The sequence below is a fragment of the Acomys minous genome (assembly GCF_964271855.1).
Source record: "Acomys minous genome assembly, chromosome: 15".
Lineage (NCBI taxonomy): Eukaryota > Metazoa > Chordata > Mammalia > Rodentia > Muridae > Acomys > Acomys minous.
Window position 1 is genome coordinate 14,740,352 of NC_140497.1, and position 26,051 is coordinate 14,766,402.

The 26,051-nt window shown below is 45.5% G+C and overlaps 1 protein-coding gene across 2 annotated transcripts in view; it reads left to right on the forward strand.

Moving 5' to 3' along the window:
- Window positions 1–26,051, forward strand: part of ZMAT4 (zinc finger matrin-type 4) — a 645,949-nt gene that overhangs the window by 100,703 nt on the left and 519,195 nt on the right. The window contains exons 1-2 of one of the 2 annotated variants that reach the window (XM_084759845.1): window positions 16,397–16,492; window positions 18,942–19,047. In XM_084759845.1, the coding sequence (XP_084615971.1) occupies window positions 16,467–16,492; window positions 18,942–19,047 (132 nt within the window). In that variant the 5' untranslated portion in view covers window positions 16,397–16,466. Of the gene's footprint in view, window positions 1–16,396; window positions 16,493–18,941; window positions 19,048–26,051 lie in introns of those variants that run through there. The other variant, XM_084759846.1, reaches the window with a different exon arrangement.

Below are 26,051 nucleotides of genomic sequence, written 5' to 3' on the forward strand. Positions count from 1 at the left end.
CCTACATCCATTGCAGCTGGGAGAGCTTTCTCCTAGGCACGAGGCTGCTTGATTCTCCCAAGGCCTCAGTGTGATAGGCAGACAAAGAAAGAACCACTGGTTGGGGATGCTGCAACTCAGCAAAGCTGTGTTTTCCAGGGTGTCTGGGTTGCCCCCATTTCTGTGTCACAGGACTTGGGAGGGTGGGCTGTCCTTTAAGCCACAGGGAGCAGAGTGAACTTAAACATGTGTATTTCCCTGTAAAACCCAGTCTGGGCCCCTCTGTGTCTTCTTCCCTAAGGGGTGGTGGAGAAAATGCGAGAGGCCTGTGTCGCACTTATCGACTCTGATGGGTATGTCCCATGTGTCTACACTACCTTTCCTGCAGTGCAGTGCCTACCTCCAGCTCTCCAGAAAGAAAGGCTGCTCAGGCAGAGGAAGGCGTGCGTGTGACAGGGAGGGGGAACCTCGCTGCTTCAGCTTGCCACAGGCTTTCACCACTTATCACGGAAAATGCAAAAATAAGCAGCGTAGCGGTTTTAATAACTCTGCATAGAGCAGGCTATCAAACACTCAGAGCGTTAATTACAGACTCCGCAGCCAGGATGGTCAGAGGTGTCTTTGTTGGGTGTCCTCACCCTCAGTAAAGCCATCCCCAAGGAAGAATCTCCAGGGCATCTGAGAAGGAGGGTGGAAACCACACCACCAGTCATCCAAGGGCTGAGGGCAGATCGCACAGGAAAGCGGGGGGCACAATGGTGGGAAAGATGGGGCAGAAGGGAGAAGTCATAAAGACCGCAAGGAAAGAAAAAATGAGTGTCATTTGGGGAGCCCATTTGGAGCAGGTTCCCAAATAGTCGCTCTGCAAGGTTGGCTGCTCTGCAGGCCGTTTAGTGAACCGCTGACAGATCTGGCTGCTCGCGCTCCTCATGCCTCAGGACAGCTCGTGTGGAGTTGCTCTCTGTGAGTCTGCAAAAGGCTGGAAGCCAAATCTAGGAATCTCAGAGTTCTTAGAGGCAGAGTCTTGCTTCCTGCTCAGAGCCCATCTGTCTGCTGGCTGGTTCTTCTCTGGACATTTGGGGCAGGTCCTAATTGATGCTTGGCTTTTTCTTTGCAGTCTCACTGCCCCCTTCCATCTTTCTTGGTTTGCTCTTTTTTTTTTTTTTAGCTTAGCTTGTGAGCTCGAACCATTTACTGGTTTTGCCATGTTCCCCCCAGTTGTCTCTTGGGGCTCTCACTATGTGAGAACTAACTTGTGTAAACATAAACAAGTACCTTGTCCATGCTGGAATCATAGCATCCTGCTGTTTTTTCAGGAGGCTTCCACAGCCTGTTGGTTGATGGACCATTTTAACAATTGCACTAAAGGCTGCAGCATCTTTCAGAAACAGAAAAGCCATCAATTGGCCTGTAGCATCCAATGAGACTGGGGACCCGAGGGAGACATTCTTTTTTTTTTTTTATTGCCTAGAGATGCCCATTAATAACTTTTAACTTTTTGTCCTCTTTCTTGTGTAATCTACAGACTGTCAAGTCTGGAAATGAGAGTGTTTCCTCTGGAGGGAACAAAGCTTTTGAAAATAATAATGAAGATGCATTTAGAATTTGCTTTTTGGAGCTGTTTGGCAGTATTGATCTGGGAGCAGACCCAAGGCATGTACACATTCCCCTTAGAGATCTAAGTCACATGGATATTGGGGCGCGGAGCTAATTGGAAGGTGAGGCTGGAAAGGCTTTGGAGTGGGAGTTACTGCTGATTGGCATCTAGTGCAGAGGCCCACTCAGCCCCTGCAATCATCCTGACTGGGGCTGCAGCTCCCAACAGTCAGAGCGCTCAGTCAGTGAAGCCGAGAGGGTTGAGGTAAACCTTCCCTTCTGGAGGGCCCTTCTTATTTCTATTCATCCCAATGCATGGATACCTGATCGCTTACCTTGACTGCCTCAGGCCACGTGACATCAGGGAGATCATTTTTTTTGGGTTGGAGATTGAACCCCGGCCTCAGGCATGCTGTGGCTAGTGCTTTTGTACTGCTGTGATAAAACACCATGGTGGAGGAAACTTAGAGAAAGAAGAGTTAATTTTGGCTCACAGTTCAAGGGAGATTAAAGCCCATCATGACTGGGCCAGGGAAGTGTGGCTGTAGGCAGGCATGGGGCCAGGCACAGTTGGGAGAGCCTATCCTGTAAGCAGGAAGCAGAGGAGGCAAGTCTCTGACCTCTCAAAGTGGAATACTGCTCTGGTAATAAGCTTCCTCCAGTTGGGCTTTACCTCCTAAGGCTCCTCAAGCATCACTATCAGCCGGGGACCAAGTATTCAAGTGATGCCTGAGACTACGGGCTCACACCACCATACAAGCAAAGCGCACTCCTTACCGACGAGCTATATACCAGAATTCACTTCATTGCCTTTAGTCTCCAGTTCCTTCAGCTGCTCCACATAAGAGAATAGAAAAAGCTTGTGTGTGTGTCCCCCTCCCCACCATGCTCAATATATGTACATGCAGATAAGTTCCCAGGGCAGGAAAAGACGAATGACTCAGCTTATGGCAGGAAAGAACAACTTTGTTGATTTCTTCTATCTTCAGCAGATTGGATGAAGCCCATCTATACACTGGTGATGGAAGTTGCTTTACTGAGCCTAAATGTGCACATCCTAAAGTCTGGAATCATCAGGATAACCTTTGTTCAGCTTCCTCCAAATCCTTTAACCCAGTTAACGCATAGCATTGGTCCTCACGCCCAGTGAGCTATTGCTTCGTTTAGCTCATTTCAGAAAGCAAACAAGACAGAGTCCTTTTCTGCCCTCCAAGTCAGTCATAGAATATTTAAGCACTTTTTAGAGTTCCTGGGCTGGGCTAATGAAAATACCCAGAATCCTTTGGCTGGGCTGAATGGATGTGTTTTCTGTTATTTGAGGCTACATTGTCTGGATGTTCTGTGCGTCCACCATGGAAAGCAGAGGGGAGGATGTTATGGATAGTCCCTAGAATTTGTGCCTGATCCTGCTGGCTTTACTTTCCCACACCCCCTAGTCGGCCAACCAGCCAGAACCCAGTTAACCACACACTCACTCATTCAACTAGTTTTGATTTCCCCGATAGCTCTTGAGGTGGGCACCGTTTGAACCTTTCATAGTGACAGAACACACTGATGACTTGAGGGCACAAATCCTCCAGGCAGAGGAGAGGGTATGGTCTCAGGTCTGGCACTTGGGGACTTACCTTTAACTAGTGTTTAATAAATAGTAGCCATCTGTAGAACCACTTCTGTGTGTGTAGTAGGCTGGGGGGGTGTGCTAAGCATATGGAGGTGAAATCCGGAAACAGTTAGGGCTTAATGCTGCTGTTTTGGGAAGATCGCAAGAGGGACTAGTTCAGCAGGTGGGGAAGGGCCCATGTTTTTCGTCAGTTCTTTGTCCCCAGAGAAAACAATATTTCATAGTATTTTCCTCAGAATTCATCTTATTCCCAGCATACAAATGACGACACTTGGTGCTGAGCCGGGTACAGTGTCCACTGACTGAGTCTGAGCCATTCAATGTTTAGTTGGGTCTCTGGGACCTTTGATGTGGGCTGCATTCTAAATGGCTTCTAGCTTGGTGCTGCTTTAGATTTTTGATCCAGGTCATAGCACTGGGTGGCTCTGGGGTGGTTCTGCTCTATGCACAAGGGAGAAGAAGGAAGCCCCAGCTGCTTGCTGGCTTTGCCACTATGCCAAGCAAGGACTTGAAATCCAGGGCTGCAATCAGGAGGAGACTGTTTGAAAAGTGTTTTATAATACCTTGAAGGAACGCAGTTGATTGAAGACCAGCCAAGGACCAGCCAGATTAGAGATCTGTAATTATTGCTTTCTTCTAGAAGAGATTTAAAGTGGAATTAAGTGATTAGAAGAACCTAATTGCTTTTGAGCTCCCTTTATGACACTGTCAGGTAAAGGCAGTATAAAGACTGCTTTTGTTAAAGCCCCAAAGCAGGTGTGGTAACCCAGGGTGGTGTGCGGGACAGGCTGGTGGATTCCTTTCCTGATCTCAGTGCATTCAGAGTTGCAATTTTGTCTTTTGATAAGTGGGAAGAAAGAAAGATAATTGGACTGTTTTAATAAGTCCTAGGAGAACCTCAAAACAAATGCCTCAATAACAACTTGATGTCAAAGGTGTGGAGCAATTTGGGATTTGAAGATAGGAGACTGAGTTTGAGTCCCTGACTACTTTGCAATAATTCTGAGGGTTCACACTGAGTTTTCACTGGGTGTGTAAGGTAGCTTTTCAGGCCTCCACAACACCTTCCCAGGTCTGTCAAGCAGACGAGACACATTCATTTTGTGGGAGCAGAGAAAGCAGCACTAAATGGGTTTTCGGTACATTTTCTTCCGAGCGGCTGTAGGAGAGGCACCATGCAGAGGGTGGCTTAGCAAAATATAATTCATTCTCTGGATGAAGGCTGGAAATCTAAAATTAAGGTCGTAGGGTCAGGGCTCTCCTGAGGGCTCTCGAGGAGCATCCTTTTCACTCTTACTGGTGGCGGCGAGCAATCCCTGGACTTTTTTAGCTTATCAATGCAACTTTCTGTCTGCCTCTGCTGTCCTCTGTCACATGGCTCCCACCCTCACGTGCTAGTAGTGATCAAGCGTCTGTTCTCTTATGGCTATTGGATCAGAGCTCTCCATGTTCCAGAAGGATCTTGTCTTCTGTACACCCCCAGGACTATTGTCTCAGTGACTTTTAAGTTGCTGAAATAAATAAAACACCACGGCCAAAGCAACTTATGAACGAAAGTGTTTAGTTGGGGTTGCAGTTTTACAGGGATAGGAGCCCATCGCATCATGGTGGGAAGCATGGCAGAAGGCAGACAGACATGTCACTGGAGTTGGCTGCTTGAGAGCTCACCTCCTGAGCCAGAAACAGGAAGCCAAGAGCCCACTGGGAATGGTGGTGTAAGTCTTTTGAAACCTCAAAGCCCACCCCAGTGATACACCTCCTCCAGTAAGGTCACATCTCCTTTCCTTTCTAATAGTTTCGCCAACTGGGAACCAAGTGTTCACAGTGTTCAGCTCTGTGGTCCTATGGGGGGCGCTATTCTTACTCAAACTGCCATAGCTATACTTCCAACGGGGTTTTCTACCACAAGTTCAGGGGGATAAAATCCATACAAACCAGTAAGTGATGACGTAAGAGAGATGGACATTCAGGAGCATCTTCCTAGTACCACAGGTATAGGAAGACTGGAGACACAGCTGCGCCAAGGCCATGGAGTGATGTCTGTCAGAAGAGAGGCACACTAGGAGGAAAGAGGGAGTGTTGGTGAGCTCATCCAGTTTCTTGCTGCCTCTGTTCTACCAATAACAACTTCTGCTTCTTCCCTTACTCTCCCTTCCAGCTCCCGTCAAGACCCAGTACGCAGGGACATTGCTGCAGTGGAGGGAAGACCTTGTGTTAAGTACCCTCTCAGTCTTGCACCCAGCCACAGAGACATCATCTTCTAGTTACAGCCAGGTGCCTCATGCTGCCTCTGGAACTGGTGTGGCTGGACAAGTCAGTGTGTGCTGCAGGCTGTCCTTGAAGCCCGCCACTGTGCTGGTGTGCTGTTGAGTTGGTTTCTTGAAGACCACCCTTTGGGCTATCTGCAGCAATGTTCAGGATGAGACTTTGTCAAAGAACAGAAAGAAAAAGTTCTGTTCACGCACGGTCGACTGTACCAAGTGCAGTTTATTCCCGTCACTTCATTACTGGTGCCCTCTGTCTTCTTATTTTCCAGCTGGTTACTGAGAACAAGGATCAGCGGCGTGCCTGCCTCTTCAGAGGGTCACAGTACTTGAGCAAGTCAAAGCACCCTTCCAAGAATGCGATTGAATCTTTAGGCAAAAGGGTTGTAAGGTGGTTGGGGGACCTGGAAAGGCACTTTAACCCAGCTTTGGGGAGACGAGTGTCCTGCCAGGTACTGGGCTCAGGTGCATGATGACAAAGAAGCACATGTACCTTTAAAAGATATGGAGGTGCTTGAGGGCAAGAGCTTGGTGATGGGCTGAGCTCTTTTCTACATCAACAGAAGTTGTTCAGGCATCAGCTTCTTCTTACAGGAAGCCTAGGAGCAACTGGGTTCCTAGGGCAAGGCCAACCTGTGCCTGGGGCTGCCTCCTCTGTGAGTATATTCACTTCACTAAGCCATGATCGACTATATTGGGTTTGACCCCTCTGTGGCCATATGGCCCTGAAGGGAAAGCCTTTGTTTTAGCGAGGAATAAGCTGTACGGTTGCTGATCTTCCTGGCCTCTGACACTATAGTGCTCAATTTTCTCTTTCATGGGACTCCTAGGTAAATTAGCCAAGGAACCCCCCCCACCCCTTGGGTGCCAGGTGGCTTGACATATCTCATTAGGAATAACTGTGTGGGAAGAAAAACATATTTTTAGTAGTGGGTAGGAAGTGTTATAGAAACATGACTTGTTTGACATTATGGAGCTCGGAGCGTCAGTTCAAATCAGATGGTAGATAGTATCTGTAGCTACGTTGTGGAAAGAGATCAAAAGAATGGAAATTGGGACTCAATGCTAGCATATCATTAAACAGTATCGAGTTCATCCCAGGATACTGTTCCACCAGAAACAATTCATTTCCTCCAATCTTGTTAAGGCTTGTCAGGTAACAGACTCCTCAGAGCTTGGTGCTCAGTGACTTGCTGGGGATGCTCTTGTGGAGTGGAACACTTGTGGAGGTTGTGAGTAGAGGATGAGGCAGGGAGAAGCTAGACTTTGGTGTCACTGCAGGGTCCTCAGGTAGTTCTGCTGGGAGATCAGAACTGAGGTGGCCTCTTGGTGTTGGCCACTGTGAGCAGCAGTGTTTGGGATTCTTTGCTTTTGTGACCCTGGTTGGTGGTTGTGGCCCCCAGGGAGGAGTGACAGTGAGTAAATAACCATCTCTCTGTAGCAGAGGCTGGTCCTCAGGGCTGAGTGCTGAGGCTGGATGCCACCCACATTCTCAGTAGGAATCTTCCCAGTAGGATCTTCCTTGAGGTGGTACCTGAACTGTGCATCACCATCTTCCCAGTCATCATTATGCATTTGGTCCTAGCGACTCAGCAAGTCAGAGCCTAGTGATTTGGGGACAAGATCCTATATTTGGTCAGTGAAAAACAGGAATAATTACAGCCACTGTTCTCTTTTGAATGTGAATCAAAAGATTTGCCTCGTGGTGTCACAATATGATCACCTGTCACAGAGATACTTGGGTTTGTGAATAAGATGTTGCACGTGAGCTAAGGTCCCTGCTTGTATCTGCTTGCCGGGCACTTTTGGATCTGGCCGAGAGGAAGGTTCTTGTTGGTTATGCTGGTGTCAGTGGCCTGTCACACAGGTACTGTCTTCCAAGAGTCGAAAACGGTGGGTGTCGTTCCTTCCTGCCCAAATGGCTCCTTAAGGGAAACAGCTAGGAGTTGGAAATGAGTTGTAGGAAAATAATGCTAATTGGGGTTAATTATCTCCATTTTTTTTCTTTTTTTTTACTTATGAGAAGGAACCTGGGTACATCCCACCACCTGCTTGGGTATCATTTTGTATTCTCTCTTAATCTGAGGGAATTGGAGTAGATGTTCCCAAGACCTATGTAGTCATATGATGCTTTAAAACATGTCCACATCTTGGGATGGGCTCATTCTATCTCTAGGATGTTCAGATACAACAAGCTGTTCTGATTCAAGAGGAGTGTTATACTCTGCTTTGTTTGCCTGGCCACCTTTTCATGTGTCCTTCATCTGCCACCCAGGTCCTCCTTCACTTTGCTAGCTGTCTATGAGGGTGGGCCCTCCCTACCTTTCAAAAGTGGGAACAGGGAGCATAGAAGTAGCATTAGCTTGAAAGTCAGTCTGCTGTTGGTAGGTGGGCAGCACGGGAGGGGGCACTGGCGATTCTCTGTCAGGCTTAAGACCAGAGTGATGATGCGGAAGCAGGGGCAGCAGAGGGCATTGCCAACCCATATGGACAATGCTTGCTCTGCCCCAAAGCCTGGGGTGGAACAACCCAGCCAGGTGATGAATATGCACCAGCTTAGTCCCCTTTCCAGGAAACTGCCTAGTTGCCATTCATCTTGGCTGATAAGGAGAGAAGAATGAATGGGGGCGGGGGTGGGAGTGGATGAAAACACATAAATAAATGAAGAACTGAGTGGAGAGACGTGTGTTTTCTTCCCAACATCAGGGCTGTTGCCAGACAGCCAAGCTGTCAGTTCTGGCGAGGTGACAAGACCCAGATACTCTGATGTAAGGCTCTTGGTCATTACCTAGTATCCCAGTGGTCATGACCATCTGCTCGGCCTGTCCCCTCGTATGATATCAAAGTAGATTTCGGAAGACAGAAGCATGGTCCTGCCAGAGGTAGCAAGACAGATTTGTTCAAAGGCAGAGAGAAAGAGTAGCATTGCAGGACCTGAACTGCATTTCTGGTCAATGCACCAGTGACAGGCTTCTGGCCCTAAGACGGTGCCTTGTGCTCCTATAAATTTATTTTAGACTCCAGAACTCAGTGGGCAGCATTGCTACTGTTATGAATGACAGTCACACTGAGGTCAGGCCTGGCTATTCCATTGCCCTGAGCACAGAGGGCAATGTCTAATGTCTAGAGTGGAAACTCTAAAAGAAGTCTCTTTTTTTTTTTCTTTCCTAGCTCTCCCACAAGACATATAAGATGCCTGACTAGATAAAGGGTGCATATCCAATTTTTTTTTAGCCATGTGAAGCTACTCATTGACATATAGTTAAGGAAATGCTAGAGTAAGCCTGGAGTTGGAGTGGCTGAGTACATCAAAAGTTTATTTTAGGAACTGGGGATTTCAGGTTCTATTCTGTGTTCAGGTCTTCAGTGCTCCCATGTTATTGAACATAGTCTTCCAGGCTGACTGAGGTGACGGTATCTATCCTGTAGAATAAGGGGAGGCCAGCTTTCATTATGTACTGGGCTTCGAGTTCAGGCCTAGAAGTATATGCATCATTTATACACAGATGTTAGCCATATAGTACCCTGGATACAAGAGAGGCAGAGGACTCTAGTCTACTCTTTTTTTTTTTTAACAAGAAAAGCAACTAAGGGAAAAGCTATCTGTGACGTAGATTATAGAAGCTTCATTTCCAGACAATCATGCCATTATATACATTATGTATATGCCATTATATATATCGTGTGTAGCTGTCATTTAATATCTATCTTCTATCATCTATATGCCTGCTGTCTTATCCATCCATCCACCCGCATGCCTAGCTGACATCTCTGTCATCAAATCATCACTTTCACCATTTACCATATGTAACAGCAATATGAGCACCCACAGCACATCTTCTAAAGCAAATATAAGAACTGGCAACATCCTATCCATTGCCATATGGTTCTTTCTTGTCCTACTCCTCTTCCTCTTCCACTTGAGGTACCATCGCCTTGTGTCCTGTGCTTACTTATTTCCGAACATTTTTCAGAGTTGCGTCTTACCTGGACACATACTGATGGCTTAAAAATGTCTCCCTCATGTGCACACACTTTGTACTTACTTTTGTGTGACTAGTAGGTGGCTATGATTCATCTGCAGTCTGCTGTCTTGTTGTGTGTTATTCATGCGGTGATTTGGTCTCAGTTTATTCATCTACTCTCCATGAATATGTGAGGTGCACAAACTTCGCTATGTGAAGAATGCGCCACCGTCATACTTTACCTGCCCTTTGTTGTCCATAGGCAGGACCTTTTTTTCCCCCTGTAAAGTATGAGAAGGGCTGTTGGGTTTGTAGGATAATGCTTAGCTTTCAAGCTATCTTGTTAAAATTGTATGAAAGATTCCGTGTCCACACCTTCCACAAGACTTTAGATGCCCTGGCCCTCTCACTGCATCAGGCTCCTTATTGGCTATGGATGAGCACAATTCGTACACAGTGACTTTTATATGTTCAACTCCCATGGTGGCCGAATTCTCTAAGCCATCAGTATTTTCCCTACTTGCTGCATGCCAAGGCAGCATGTGTGACAAGATCTCAAACTCACTGTCAGATTTGAAAGGAAGTTAGTAGATGGCATGGAAGGTGAGATCTGCAAACCACCACTCAGGTTAAATAGCCGGTCTTTCCCCCCATCACGGAAATAGCTTAGTTATGAGATAGAATTAGTTATCCTAATAATTAAAAAGTTAATGAGTAATTAAAATGTAAATTCAAGCAGCATTTTGGCCACCTTAGATGTCCTACAGTTTGTTGTTGCTAGGAAGGCAAAGAGACGAAAGAGGGCCTGGCGGTTGGACTCCTTGAGGACGTTAGCATGCAGTCATCAGGTATGGACAGAGGTGGATATGTCTGGCTGACTGGTTACCCATGCAGCAGCCATGCCACCTGGGTCCCAAGACAAGTAACAGTTGGCCATGCCTGCCTTACTCCATGTTTGGATGCAGGTGCTGCCCTCCGCACGATTGCGGCATTGAAACTGCCCTCGGCAGGGGCAGCCCTGTCTTCACACACCATGCAAAGCTATGCTGGTTTGTTTATAAACTTCATAAACTATAAATTTAAAGACTTGTAGCCAATGTTAAAAAAATGCTATATGTATTTTTTGGTTTTGGCTGATTAAAGAAATCCACTGTTCTTGGAAGTTCACCTGCTCCACTTAGAACGTGAGGGCTCCCGAATGAAATTCTGCCTTGTTTTAGATTTTTTTTTTAATTTTAAAGTATATCTGTGTGCGCAGGTGACCATGGATGCCAGTAAAGTGTGACAGTTTCCCTCGAACTGGAGTTACAAGTAGTTCAGAGCTGCCCAACATGGGTGCTAGAAAATCAGTCAGCCCTTGGGGCTCTTCAGGAGCAGAGTACGCTCTTCACTGCGGAGCCATCTCTTCAGCCCCAGCTTTCTTCTTTTAAATGCTGATGGGTAGGGCCTGATTCTCTCAAACGTGAGTGGCTTTGATTTGATGGAATGAGTGACAAACAGGAGCATGCCTCACTCCCTCCTATTTTCCCCTCCTCTACCTTTGCTGTCACTGTAGGCTCATGGGCTGTTGTTATTTGGTTTGCTTTGTCTTTTGTTTTTGTTTGTTTGTTTCACTATGTTTCTCTGACTTCCCCCCCACCCCCGCCCCCTGTAATGCTAGCTATGGTTTCACTCTGAGCTGATGTGGTAAAGGAACCAAAAAAAAATCCAAGTTTTCTACCTTCTTCCCACCTGGTTGATGAAGGAGCTGGAGTTTACCCAGCAGTGTCTTGTAGAAGCAAACATTGTTTTCCCAACAATAAATTTCATCAGCTCTCAGGCCAACTAACTGGGCATAGACAGACTTGTTACCACAGGACACACTACACTGTTCTCAAAACTGATGGTAAGTATCTTCTAGCAGCCTAGACAGAGTCCGTCTTTCTTTCTTTCATCTTTCTTTCTTTCTTTCTCTCATTTGTTTGTCTTTACCATGCCTCCTTGCCTTCTTGACTCCAGCCGTTGCTTGCACCCTAGTCTTACTGTTAGGTGGAGGGATACTTCTAGTATTGACATCTCAGCCAGAACCTTTAGGGTAAGAGGAGATCCTGGAACGGTACAGATGGTGTTGGGAATGTGTAGGAGGCTTTTTGCCTCAGCTTATGTGAATTTTTTATTGATGTGGGGAAAGAGATGATAGGCTGTCTGTTTGGGTAGTACGGTATATATCTGGTCGCACTACACAGATCTCCTCCATGAGATCAGAAGCTTAGAGGTTCACTAACAGCTACAAACCTCAAAATCCGAGCAGTGCCAGGCACGTAGACAGTGCCGAATAAAAGACTGAGTAATGAGTGGAGGAACAATCTACATGAGGTTCTGATATATCCGAGACTTCGCTAAATGGCCTGGGATTCTTGAGGGAATTATAAAGAACCACACAGAAAAGCTGAAGCTGTGGCCTCACTGCTCAGCACCAATCCTGCTGAGACCCCGTTGGATCTGCGCTTCAAACTTGTCTATTCAAAGAAAAAGAAACCAGAGAGGAGAAGTGACCAGGAGCCAGGCACCTGCTGCAAAGCACCGTAGCTTGCCACAGAGTTTGGCCAGAGTGCTATCCTGCAGGCTGACAGTAGGATGCTGCCTTCCTTCCCAGATGCCACTGGGCCAGGCTGTGCGTGTAAGAGAGAGGGCGACAGATGTGGTTCCATTGGCAAGGTAGAGTGTGAAGCCAGCAGTGACACATGCCTCTGAGTCAGGAACCACAGAGCCTAGTCTTAGAAGGGAAGAGAGTGGTGCCCTTAAGAGGCAATTATTCTGGTGGTGTGAGTCAGTCGTGCTCCGCCTGCTGACACTGAGCTAGGGGAAGGTGAGAGGGTAGGGATGGGGCACTCTCAGCTCAGGGTAGGAAGCATAACTTGTGGGTGCATCTGGATGATACATGGTAAGGGGTATGAACCACCAGATTCATTTATTTGAATATTAGGCCTTCTGGCCAGAAGGATGGCTACAATTTATAGACACACAGCACGCAGAGGTTCTTTAAGATGGACATGTCTTTGACCTTTATCCTGAACACAGGCACTATGGGAGATTTTTCTATAGGGAAATGTGAGCAGGAAGATGCCACCAGCATTCCAGGGCAGTTACCTCTTCTGCTCCATGCAATTGTCCGCTTGCTGCCCTGTTCTCTGCTGGATTTCACAACCTACTTTCATTTCTGGAGTAATATTTTGGCTGCTTTTTTTTTTTCTTCCTGCTTAGTCTGCTGCCACGGCAACCAGCCCTGCATCACCCACTTGGCTTGGAGGGAGTTGCAATGGAGACAGAACAGACTCATCGTCAGAGGCTCTTGGGTGCCTATAGGAGTTACAGGGGAGCACTGTTGACTTGCATTCTGAAGCTACCTGTCAGCCACCCAAATCTTTTTCTCTCTGCTGCTGGGTAGGCTAGTGACAGAGACCTGGAAGAAGGAGGCAAAGACCAGGCTGTAGCTTCAGAGCACTAGAGATAGCATTAAGGTTCAGTGAATAGAACCCCAGGAGGAAAACAGAGACACAACCCAAGGCTTCTTTATTTTGTGTTGAAGAGGGGCTGGTCCTAACTCCAACCTCCCTTCTTGCCCTTCCAAGAATAGTTTTAGTACTAATAAACCAGAGCAGATAAAAACTAGCGAGTGCTTTTTGTGTGTGTGTGTGTGTGTGTGTGTGTGTGTGTGTGTGTGTGTGTGTGTGTGTGATTGTTAGACGTGGAAGGTGCATTTTAATTGAGAACATTCTTAGTAGACCACCTCAGGAGAGTAAAGCTTAGGCTGTTTGTGTTGAATACTGGGAAGCAGAGGCCAGAGATGCTGAGAACGTGGTGGGTAGGAAGGACTGTGGCATGGGTAGGAAGGTGCCAAGGTGCATCAGAAGCCTAGTTGGATTGGGTACGGGGTGCTGGGGCTCCTCAAGGTATCAGGCTAAATTGAAAATAGTAGTGGGCACTTAACTTAAAGGTGGTCATGGTGTCCATGCCTGACATTTTGTGGATATAACCATGGATGAGAAAGTAATATCCCACTCTCCACTCTACTGTGGAGAATGTTCTGTCCATTGGCTAGATCTGGGTAGGGGTTTAAGATTTACCGCCACATACTCTGGTGCCTCACCTTTGACCATGTCCCCTGGAGGGGGAAACCTGGTGGCACTCAGAGGAAGGACAGCAGGTTACCAAGAAGAGACTTGATACCCTATGAACATATACAGGGGGAGGTAATCCCCCTCAGGAACAGTCATAGGGGAGGGGAATAAGGGGAAAAGAGGAGGGAGGGAAGAATGGGAGGAGACAAGGGATGGGATAACCATTGAGATGTAACAAGAATAAATTAATAAAGAAAAAAATTTAAAAAATATATAAATGAAATTAAAAATAAAATAAAATAAAATAAAACTTTCATTAAAAAAATAAAAAAATTAAAAAAAAATAAACATGGATGAAGAATATCTTCAAGATGGTGGTGACTGACAGCTTTGTTCAGGCCAAGAAGGAGAAGTCTAGGCACTAAGGTTAGAAATGGCCCCTTAGACCTCTGTCCTGGGCTTTCAAGCACTTTTTATGGTCCCAGACAGGGTGCCCGTGGCATAGACTAAGTAGTGCATAGAGAACAGAGAAAGGCAGCCCTAGGGACAGAGGATTCATCCTTGGGCTGGAAAACTGACTGCCATGTTGGGGACTGAGGGACCTTCAGGCAAGGTAATCAGCCCCAGGTCTTAGTGTTTTCACAGAGAAAATAAGGCTTTTACAGAGCTGGTGTAGGGGGAAGCCGTGGGCAAAATCTTTACTCTCAGATCAGGAACTTTGACAAGGATCAGACACTGTTAGAGGACTGCGCTTCGAGGAGCTGTAATCATGGATCTGGAGAGTTCACAGTGTCATGCTGAGCAGAACTCCGTGATGCCCATGGGGCTCTTAGGTTGGGGATGGCACCAGTCTTAGTTCCTGCCCTCACAGGGCCACTGAGAGGAGAGAGTGGGTGGAAGAGGCCCCGGATGAACTGCAGAATGACCACTGCTAACGGCAGAGTGATAACCACACAGCGCTCGAGGCTTTTTCCCTCAAAGAACTGGGGGTGAAATAGATGCCCCCCAGAGGGAGCACAATTGCTCAGACACCTTGGAACAGCCATAGCAATAAGTTGGGGGCTAAGATTCCTGGTGTATATGGCTTGCTGCCAAACCCCGGATTATATATGCTTCCTTCTGTGGCCCCTAGGGAGCAGGCCATAGGGAGAAGTGCAGGGGGGTGGTGAAGGGCAGCAATGGCAAATTCTCATCAAGTTCTCCTAGTGAAGGTTGGCACTTCCGGTGATAAAAATAGATCGTGGACGTTTTTGAAACGTGGGGTCTTCACAGGTCCCAAGCCGGCAGGAGGGGCTGTCAGCTGCGTCTCATCACCTGGGATGTTGCAGGGAATCGAGCGACGAGATAAGCAATAAGAGCTGTGGTTTCAGCACACTGAGTCCGTCATCTTCCTGCTCAGTCTCCAATATGGTTCTGTTTATTCCTCTTCTTAAATATTTACAGATTTACTCCCAAAGTAGCACGTCAGAACTGGTAACACCGCTACCAATGGCTGGAATATTGACTTCTTAAGTGGCTGCCATATGTCATGTCGTGGCTAAGGCTTTGCCAACTCCATTTCTGGTTCTCACCTCACAATAACCTGGTGAGACTCATGCCCTCCCCCTTTCACAGAGGAAGACACCAGAGCACAGAAAGCGCACTGAACTGGCTGGACACCCTGGCTGGTAAACAACCGAACCCCAATGGGAGGCAATGACACTCTCCTCTGAGGAGCCTCCTGTGGCTCTCAACGTCTGTGAGGCAACTCTGTTTTCACACTGTCAGTCATGACAGGGAACGGACATTAATGGAGCCCATTGATGGTTTCAGCCTGTGTTTCTTCAATCTGCTCTTTAAGAAGGCCAGAAGAGAGCTGCATTCTTAGTGGGGACCCCAGAAAAGGACTACTCTGTGCCCCAATGCATACATTTAGGACCTGGTTGTTGTCATCACTTCCACCTGGGCCTTGAGCTCCTCCATCCATTTCCTAACCTTGTCTGCTTTCTCTTTACTCTGTGTTATCCACTCTTAGCCCCCCACGCTCTCCCTCACACATATCGGTATGCCTGTTGATAATCAGCTCTTTCTTTGTGTCAGGGGAAAGAACTGACATTTGAACTTCTTTTCCTCTATCCTTACCTTATCCATCCTCCAGTCTTAAAGTCTTGGAGAGTTCCCTGATAATCTGTCTTGTCATCTCAAGCAGGCTAGCATTTTTCATTAACATTTATAGCAGTTCTTTGACTTAGGGACTGGGGTGGTGTGTGTGTGTGTGTGTGTGTGTGTGTGTGTGTGTGTGTGTGTGTGTGTGTTGTTTTTCTAGGGATTGTGCCTACTGTTGTTGCCTGCCCTACACATAGTAGTGTCCCAGTGACCTTTATATAGTGGTACACGTCTTCAGTTCCAGAACCTGGGACATAGAGGGGTCTGTGTATTTAAGGACAGCTTGGTCCATATAGTCAGTTTTGGGCCAGCCAGCGATGTATAGTGAGATGATGGTAGAGAAAAAAAAGTGAAGGCTCCCGCCTTTCAAATTTCCTACAGTTTGGCCAGTTGTGCATACAGCTCTTATTCTGACAATGTTATCTCCTAGAATAGACACCTGGGAGAGCAAAGTCATCTGACAGATTCATATATGGCCTGCCCCTCTGCTCTGGATCTCCTGGGGATGGCACCATTCCTGGTGAATGCTGATGATAATTTAGGTCACTCCAGTCCCTTGTGATAGCTTTGTGATGTGCCTTTGACATGTGCTATTGGCTGAGCAGCAAAGATGAAACATTTTTTTCAGAAAGAGGAAATTAGACTCCATTCTACTATGCTTCTCTTTTACCCAGAATTCTCAGGGGCCTTATGGTACCCCCACAGTGATGGAGTTCCTCACACTGTGACTGTGCCTACGGAGGATTTCATGGCTCTGTTGCTCTCCCAGCTGCTCTAGGAGACACAGCCTGTTAGCATGGTGGACAAGGCTAGGAAGGCAAGGTGTGTTCTGATTTCCTTTCTCTCTTTCCACCTTTCATGTTCTGGAGGACAGTGAAGCTGAGAGCTCTGCAGATAAGCCAGAGGAGGGGAGCAGATGGTCACGTTCTTGCTTGAGAATTCCAGTCTTTGAGTCACAAACGGGAACTTCTTCTTGTCTAGAGCGACCTGCACAGAGAGAATTCTCTGCACAAGCCAGACTGGCACATGCCCATTAATTGCCTCCCACTAACACTTAATGCATTTAGGTATTTCATTCATGTCCCAGACAGACCCACAGGGGTCTTCATTGCTTGTTTCACTTGCTCAAATCAATACTCTTACATAAGATGATGGGAAAAGCCATATTTTCTCTTCTTTTGGATTTTTTTTATAGTATACACATTTTTATATTCTGCCTTTAAAGCTATTTCTGCCGCACAGATGCTTGGCTGAGACACAGCCTCCTACGAGCTCTGCGCAGTCCAGCGTGTACCTGAATATCCTTTCATGGCATTTGATTCCTGCGGTTGGCCGTATGACGAGGAAGGAGCGTGCAGGGAACTTGGAAAGCCTTATTAAGCAGGTCACCCATGAATCTATCTTCATGCACTTCTTTATTAAAAATAGCAGAGAACATGATAACACTTAAGCGCAGCCACTTACGGGAACTTGGCTTAAAGATGTACGTTTTCACTCACCATTTGGCATTTCTAATGTTCTGTTGGATTTTTTTTTCTGCCATACCCGAGAGTCATCTTCACCATTTTCATTCTGGGATGAAAATAAAGATTATGACTGATGCTGTACTGTTTGTAGGGTCTGCCTTTGTCCCCGTTAGGCCATTTTGGTGCCTCCTTGTATCCTGGGTACTGCTCTTGAAAATGGACCATACTGAAAACAGACATGAGGTGATGGAGAAAGGCAGGAAATAGGTGCAAAGAATTTTTCTTCAGAAACTCAACTGTGGATATCTCATGGGGGAAAAAAAGAGAGTAGTCTATGTTGGACGTAAAACAGAATTAATTAATGAAAGCTACAGCAGGATAGATTATTTTTATTCAACCCAGGAGAAATCAAGATTCCACCCTCCCTGGGACAGATTGCATTGTGTACAGTGGTCAATAAACCTTAGCCCATGGCTAAGGGAAAATACTTCCAGAAATAACAGGTCCACATCAGCTGTAAGACTCAGGGGTCTACCGTATCTGAATTAGTTATGGGTTACTCCAGGGATTTGAAAATAGGATGAGAGTTTTATATTTAGCACTGGTAAGATATTTCCTTCAACAAGTAAAGTCTACTCATTATTTAATCTCATTATTTAAGAGATAAACTGAGACAGAGGGAGTTGAGTGGTCCACCCACACCACGTTGGAGCATTAATCTGGTGATGGGGCTGGCTTACTTGGAAAAGGAACCACTTCGGTCATGCCACAGAACAGTGGTGCAGTTTCGGACTGTGCAGTTGGTAAGATGAGGGTGTTAGAGCAGGATGGCCCACTGTGTACATCGAGAGCCTGCTGGGTGGAGATTTTCTTGCCTGTCTGTATGATGCAGTCGGGTACGGGTTCATGTGTTGCCTTGGAGGTAGCAGCAGCACAGTGAAGTGGAGTTTACGGGTTTTCTCTTGCACTGGTGTCTGTTCATGGGTAATGGGAACCGCCTCAACACTTTCACAGGCATGAGGACTCGGGATGCATTCTGATGGCGGCATGGGGCTCAACAATATGTTTATTTAACATTTATTCAGCTGGTTAAGACGGTTTAATGGACTCTGAAATCCCTAAATATAAAAGGCAGTGTGCATGTGAGGTTAGAGGGAAGGTTGTATTCTGAATTTTAAAAAAAAGTATAGCCATTGAAGTGAAATTGCATTTTATGCTTCCTATTAGGTGCCTGTGATGACCTGTTCCTTGATTTAAAAAAAAAAAGTGTGTTCATTGTAGAAACATACAAAACAAAATTATCACAAAACAGTGACCTATCATTTCTGAAAGTGCACCTCACATAGGTGAAAACAAGTCCCCTGCACTCCTGAGCATACGTGTCTGTAAACTTCTTCTGAGTTTGGGTTTGTAACCCGTATCTTAGCTCTAGTGTGAGGGTACATCAGAACGCTTTTGGCCCATTTCCTATTGTTACATGAATTGTTAATATCTATCACACATGTAATTATTTTGTCACATTAATCCCCAGGAAAAGTGTAGCTGCAAATCTGGTCTGTGTAAGCAGAAAAACTGAAGATGGATTTTTATCTTTTAGGGCACCTCTGTCGGATGTTTATAGGCAAATGATCAACTCTTCATTATTGTGGTTTGTTGGCATGGTAACACTGGGGTTTGGAGAGACCCACCTTGTTGCTACCATAGGCAGATCTGCACTGGTCCTGGCTTTTCATCTGCTTAGTCTTGTACATCATCATCCAACTAACAGACTCCTCTTTTTTTTTTTTCTGTTGGTTTTTCTTTAGCCTGATGAAGTCCTCCGATATCGATCAGGATTTATTTACAGACAGTTACTGCAAGGTGTGCAGTGCACAGCTGATATCCGAGTCCCAGCGGGTGGCCCATTATGAGGTAAGGAGAGCTCTGCTCACTCAGCCGCCATGCTGCTCTGGCACTGGAGGAGCCTCGCTTCTGGAACTGGGTGGGTGGGTGGGGGCGGGGTTCAGAACCGTCCGGCGTGAACCTGCACAGTGAGTCAGGTCATGCTTGTGTTTGGTTGGGAACAGGGAGTAAAGGTTGGGGACACATGCCTTTTAGTCCCGGCACTCGGGAGGCAGAGGCAGTGATCTCTGAGTTCGAGGCCGTTCTGGTTTACAAAGTAAGTTCAGGGCAGCCAGGGCTACACAGAGAAACCCAGGGTCAAACAAAACAAAATTGTTTTAATGTGTACCTTAGCCCATTGAAACCCACTGGGCTTCCTCTCCTTGCTTTCTCTGTGAGGGAGACATGTCAGTCAGATATACCAGTGAAGATAGGCTCAAAGGCTATATCAGACAGGAAAATATGGGTCTCAGTGGGGGAATAAAGGTGGTTCCTACTCAGACATCCTTCCCGGTGGTCAATGTCCTAAGTGCTCATTAGAATGTAGGAGTCTCCTCCCGTCACAGGCAAGTTTTACAACCCACATGCCCTGGAAGGGGACTGTGGTGTTTTGCTTGGGAGGACTGGTAGAAAGATGCTCTGTGATCCTGTACTGGCAGCAGAGGATGAGAAAAGAGGGGTTGTCTTATATCCTAGGGAGGAATGAGGTACCAGGAGGGGAGGACAGGGAACTGGGGACACTGAATGCTGCGTCATATATTCTGTTTTCCAAAGACCATCCAGCTTTGGAAATAGGGGTTTTCAGGTGTGATGGCTTGTAAGGAAGCTTGGATTACAGGACTTAGCCAACAGTTTTGGTTTTTTTGTCTGATGAGTCTAATAAATGCTGGTTGTCACTCTCACTCACTGAACAGGTTCCTCTGTGCACCGTGGAAATAATAATGACAACACACCCATAACCCCACCTTTCCCACTGGGTTTTGTGACAATTGAACACAACCTTTAATAGTGTTTGTGGAGATGGTTTGGAAGCTGAGTGTGTCAAGTATGCAGAATTCTTTTATTGCTCTTAACTCCTTTGCTGGGATGCTTTGACTATGGCAAACAAACATGCTCTTTGAACAACTGTAGAATCAACGTCTGTGGGAAAAAACCGGGATAGTTGCACATTCCACGGTGGGGACTGGCTTCCAAAACCCCGGGGGCTACTCAAGTCCTCTGTATAAAATGGTGTGATATTTACAGAGAACCTATGCTATGTCCTCCTGTATCTTTTTAATATTCCCCAGGTCACTCCTAACACCCACCTCACCTCATTTGCATAGATTCAACATAGCATTGGCTTGTGCCAAATTTAAAGTTTGCTTTTTGTGATTTTTCTAGACCTCCCCACCCTCAGGAATGTTGTTATTTGTGTGCAGATTTTGGACCCGAAGGCTGACACATTATTCTTTAGTCAAGCGGGAAGTGAGTGCTGGAAGCAGCTAAAAGTGAACTTGTTTACCAGGGACAGGTCCATTGTTTCACAACTAGCAAATTCTGTAACCTCTGTGGTTATTGTTTATAAGCACATAGCATTGTTATTATGAGGTGCCACTAAAGATGAGGGGAGTTTTGCTGCTCTGAAATTGCATTCTCTCTCTCTCTCTCTCTCTCTCTCTCTCTCTCTCTCTCTCTCTCTCAAGACTTTTTGTTTCAATTTTTAATCATTGTTCACAATATTTTGAGGACAGAAACTGTTTTGTTTACTTGATAATCCTTAATTCCTGAATAGTTCCTGCTCATTGTAGATATTCTTAGCATCTGTGAGGTGGATGATCTTTTCTCTAAACATGCTATGGACCAGTACTGTACTGTTAGCTAGACCAGAAAGCTAATGCCAGAATATTTAAGGCAACAAAACTGTAAAATAAACAAACAACAACAAAACATCTTAGCTGCTTGACTAAAAGTGTAGTTATTTTGGTCTCAGGTTCTCTTATTGATGTTCTGGACTCTTGCTGCAGTGTAATCTAATTGTTTATAGTACGTGTTAATTGGATGTAGCATACATGAGTTAGGACAAATAGAGCGATCAATAGATTCCGTCAGCAGTGTCACACTTCACCCAGAAACGTTTCCACCAAATGTGGATGGACGCTGAGTGATGCCTTTTCCTTGTCTGCCCCTCCGTCAGAAACAGCCTGTGTATTCATGCCACAGAGAGGGTGAGCATCAAAGTGACAGAGGCAGGGCCTAAGATCCCTCAATTTCTTGTCTTCTGTTCCCTCTCTGGCTGGGACACCTACATTGTAGTGTGCCCCATATCATCAGAAAATATTTGAAAAATGGTATTCTGTCTATCTGCCCTTTGGCTCCACACTCACCCTCTGTTGAAGTCAACTGTAGAGTGGGTTTCTCGAGATAGAAATGTCACTCGACTCATCGAGAAAGTGACTGCTGTGACACTGGGTGCATGGGTCAGTCTGACTCACTTCTTCGGTTCCGGGTGGTTGTAAGTAGCCCGTGCTTCCCCATGTGGGCACATTGGTGAACGCACACTGTGTGTTTCTATGACTCGCAGTACTAGTGAGTGGTGTTACAGGAGAGTCTAACATCTAAGTTAGATTTTTCTAAGTATGAAAAGTGGTGTTTGTGCCCAGGAAGCTCAGGGACTCCGGCAAGAGGAACCACATGACGCAGACACCCATGTGGCATGCTCAGCACCAGGTCTGCAAATTCCCCACACGCTCCTTAGAGCTACGGATCTCCTTGCCTACAAAAGTGGTGTTAGTTCTTTCACCTGGGACATGGTCCATCCATTCTAAGGGTTTAGATGTCTTTAAAGACCTACATTCATCATGAAGACCAATTATGTTCAAAATTGGTTGAGGACTGTCATGATTTAGCCAGGCTTCAAGTATGGGTCAATTTTAGGAAGTAATAAGTGATAATTGTCTCCAAAGGACATTAAAGAGGATGGGCTGGCTGGCTAGAAGAAGCAGACTGGGCAGGGCCCCCCATAGTGAGAGGATGAGGTTGGCAGTGTGTGTGCATGTGTGTATGTGTCTGTACATGTGTGTGTGTACATGTGTGTGCATGTGTGTATCTGTATGTGTGTGTACATATGTGTGTACATGTGTGTCTGTACATGTGTTTGCACGTGTGTGTGTGTGTGTGTGTGTGTGTGTGTGTGTGTGTGTGTGTCTGATCTCTAGGTGACAGTAAGTTGGTAGTGGGAAAAACAAAAGCTTTTGTATGACTTGAGCCATGAAACTAGCATGTTCATTTCCTGCACTAGAAAAAAAAAACTCAGGCAAAAAAGTGACTTAATTTCTAATATCTACATATCTATTTAACAGATGAGTTTTCACAGAAGGGGAAATAAAAATCTAGTATGTCTCTAATTATTCAGACTGTTCTAGGCTAAACTGACATTTTTCTCTTTGCATATGAGGTCCTGCTAGAAAAACAAAACAAGGAAATGTAAGGGTGCATGGCTTCCTCCTCCAGCTTTCCCCTCCCCATCTTCCTCCTCCTTTACTTGCGAAGCAGAAAATATAATTAGTTACTGAGTTTCCCACCGGTGAATGGTCTGAACCAAGGCAGCAAGCCCATGCAGGAGAGAACACTTTAGAATGGGGTGCCAAATGGTACAAAGGTCACAAATTGTTCCCTGGAATTTCACTAAAGTGATCTGCTGTAGTTTTAGGAGGCTAAAGGATAATTTCTTGTCAAGGGAAAGCATTGCTCAGACAAGTGATGGGTGGTTCTCTGTTGTACAGGAGGAGGGGAGGTTGTCCGCAGTAGACAACAGGAAATGAACCCAAAGCACAGAAAACAATCTTGCTTTCTCTATCTCCATATATATGTATGCATGTATATACACTATAGGCAGTATATAGAATATGCAGTATTCCTATGTATATTATGATTATTATATAAATATACAATATATTTATTTATATTTTAGTAAATCCAAGGGAAGAAATAGTTCAGATCTAGAAAGTAAGAATAATTTTGGGCTGGTTGTTGGCCCAACTTCTTGCCTCTTCCTCTGAACCCAGCTTCCCTGGGTGCTGCTGCAGCACAGTCTCAGTAACTATTGTTTTTAAAACCAGTGTTTTGGTATGATGGCTAATCTTCCCTGCCAATTTGACAGCATTTACCATGGAACATACTTCTGCGTGTGTTTATGAGAGCATTTTCAGAAAGGTTTCACCAAGGAGATCCACCTGAATGTGGGTGTAGCCTGTGTTTCTGGACTGAATAAAAAAGGGGAAAGTCATCGAGCTCTGACAGTCATGGCTCTCAGCTTGCTAACTGCGCGTGCAGCGTGACCACTGTCTCCTCTTACCTCCTTGCCACCCCTTATGTGATGGATATACCTCCTCACACTGGGAGCTGAAATAACCACATTCATCTCCTCTCCTCAGGGGGCCAGTCTCAAATTCTTTCCACTCAGTGACCAGGGCCTCTTAAGAGTGGACAAAGCCACCAGAGGCATATGCGATGCTTACTTCCCTGACCTGGGAATAAAACAGATGTCAACGCCACCCACCTCACTGGAGGGTAGCTAAGACAGGTATACTTCCCACCCAGGAAAAGAAGGACTGGGAACAAAGCACAGTCAGCCACTTACAGCAAAGCTGGGCTCCTAGAAGGCCAGGTACAGCTTTCTCTCTCTTAGAGGAGCGAGGAAAATTCCTGCAACAGAGTTTGACGTCCTCAGGAGAGCCTTCCTTCTTCTCAGAGGCCCAGGCCCTTAGCCCTGAACTGTTCCCTGTCTGCTATCCTCTGGGACTGGTCTGAGGCGGATCTCAGGTGGTCAGGACTCAGTTTCCTTCCCAAGGGTGATGATTTAAGGCTTGCACAGCGGTCTAAGCTTTTAAAAGCTAGGACCATAATTTCCGTAGTCAGGGGACTCTCTCCGCAACGCAGAAGCCTGACTCCAGACTGCTTTCAGAGAGCTATGCGAGGTCAGAAACCATACAATTCTCTTGTAAACAAAATCTCAAGGCTGTTCCTTCTATTTTTCTTCACTTGCTTGTTGATTTCTCCTTTGAGCTTAATTGTGGAAACCTTGAGTTAATTTAAAAGTCAGTAGGTGGAATGGCTACTCATTTATTTATTATTTATTTATTTATTTATTTATTTATTTATTTTTGCTAAAAGCCTGGATCACAGGGCTGAGAAATCTTACTGGGTCTGTAACAATCAAGGCCCCTTTCCCTCTCCACTCCCTCCTCCCCCTCCCCCCATCCTTGCTCTCACCACTGTCTGCCTGCTGGGAATATCAGATCCCATCAGGTAGTTGGAAATGACAAGGACTAGGATGACATCACAAGACTTTTTTGGGGCTAGCCCTTGTCATTCTGTCCAGAACTCAGTCCCATGACTCTTTCTGCAAAGCTTTTAAACTTTCAATGAAGATACAATCACACCGTTTCCTGCAGGTACTGACCTCTTCTGATTGGATAGCTTATTGTAGATGCTTGATTTAATACTTGAGTTTTCTACTTTGCTCTTTAAAAACTATTTCTTTTATTTTATTTTAGGATTCTAGTATAATTGTAATACTGATAAATAGGCCTCTTCACAACATATTTGTTACAAGGAGATTTATTGTAGAAGGGAGAAGGGAGGAAAAGAAATGGGAGAAGGGGTGTCCCAGGGGGACAGAGGGAAAGAGGCATAGGAAGTGAGAGAGAGAGAGAGAGAGAGAGAGAGAGAGAGAGAGAGAGAGAGAGAGAGAAGAGAGAGAGAGAGAGAGAGAGAGAGACAGAGAGAGAGAGACAGAGAGAGAGAGAGAGATAGACAGAGTCAGAGAGACAGAGACAGAGAGATAGAGACAGAGAGAGACAGAAAGAGAGACAGAGAGAGAGGGCATGGGTGGCAGGCAAGTTATATCCCATGTCCCTAGCACAGGTGATGACATAGGACACAGGTGGTCACATAGGATGTTGTCAGGACCCTAAAGGTCCCTGAGGGCACGCCAGTTGAATTGCCTGCACACCAACATAATAATAATTTCATCATTTCTACTTCCCTGTCCTCCATTTAAACCCTCCCATGTAACTCCACTTGCTCTCTTTCAAACTCATGGCCTGTTGTTGTTTCTCTCTCTCTCTCTCTCTCTCTCTCTCTCTCTCTCTCTCTCTCTCTCTCTCTCTCTCAATACACACAACACACACACACACACACACACACACACACACACACATACTAAAACACAACCTGTGCGGTCAGCATAATGTTACTTGTATGTATATTTTCAGGGCTGACCATTCACTATTAGGCACAAAAATATTGATGTGCTCTTCCATGGGAAATCTATTTCATGAGCATGAAACATCTTTCCATTTTCAAGCATCTTTCTCTATTTCTATCTCTATTTCTATTTCTCTATTTCTAGTCTGAAGTTTTCATTGTAGAGGCCCTTCACTTCCTAGGTTAGTTTTTTTTTTTCTAGATTTTTTTGTGAGGCTATTGTATCTGTCCATTATTTTTCTCTGTGTGGTTCTGTTAGTATATTGAAATGTAATTGACTTGTTTGAGTTCATTCTCTGTCCAGTCACATTGCAGAACTTATTTGTAGTTTCTAGAAATTCCCTGGTAGAACTTTTAGCATCACTAATGTATAGTATATTATGTCATCTGCGAATAGGGAGAGTTTGACTTCTTTGTATCCTATATACCCCTTTACTTTTCTTTTCTTGCCTTATTGCTACAGCTAGTACTTCTAGCACAATATTGAGCAGTGGTAGGGACAGTTGACAGCCTGTCTCACTCTTGACTTCCGTGAGATTGAAGATGTTCTCTATTTTGGAAGGTGTTGTCTGTGGATTTCTCACATCTAGCTTTTATGTTGAAATGTTTCTTCTATCTCTGCATTGTCTAGGGCATTTTATCATAAAACTATGTTGGATTTTGTTACAGACTTTTTCTTCATTTTGTGATGATCATGTGACTTTTGTCTTTAACTCCGTTTATGTGATTATTGACTTGTGTGTATTTGAATAATGCTTACATTCAGAGATAAACCAACTTTGGTC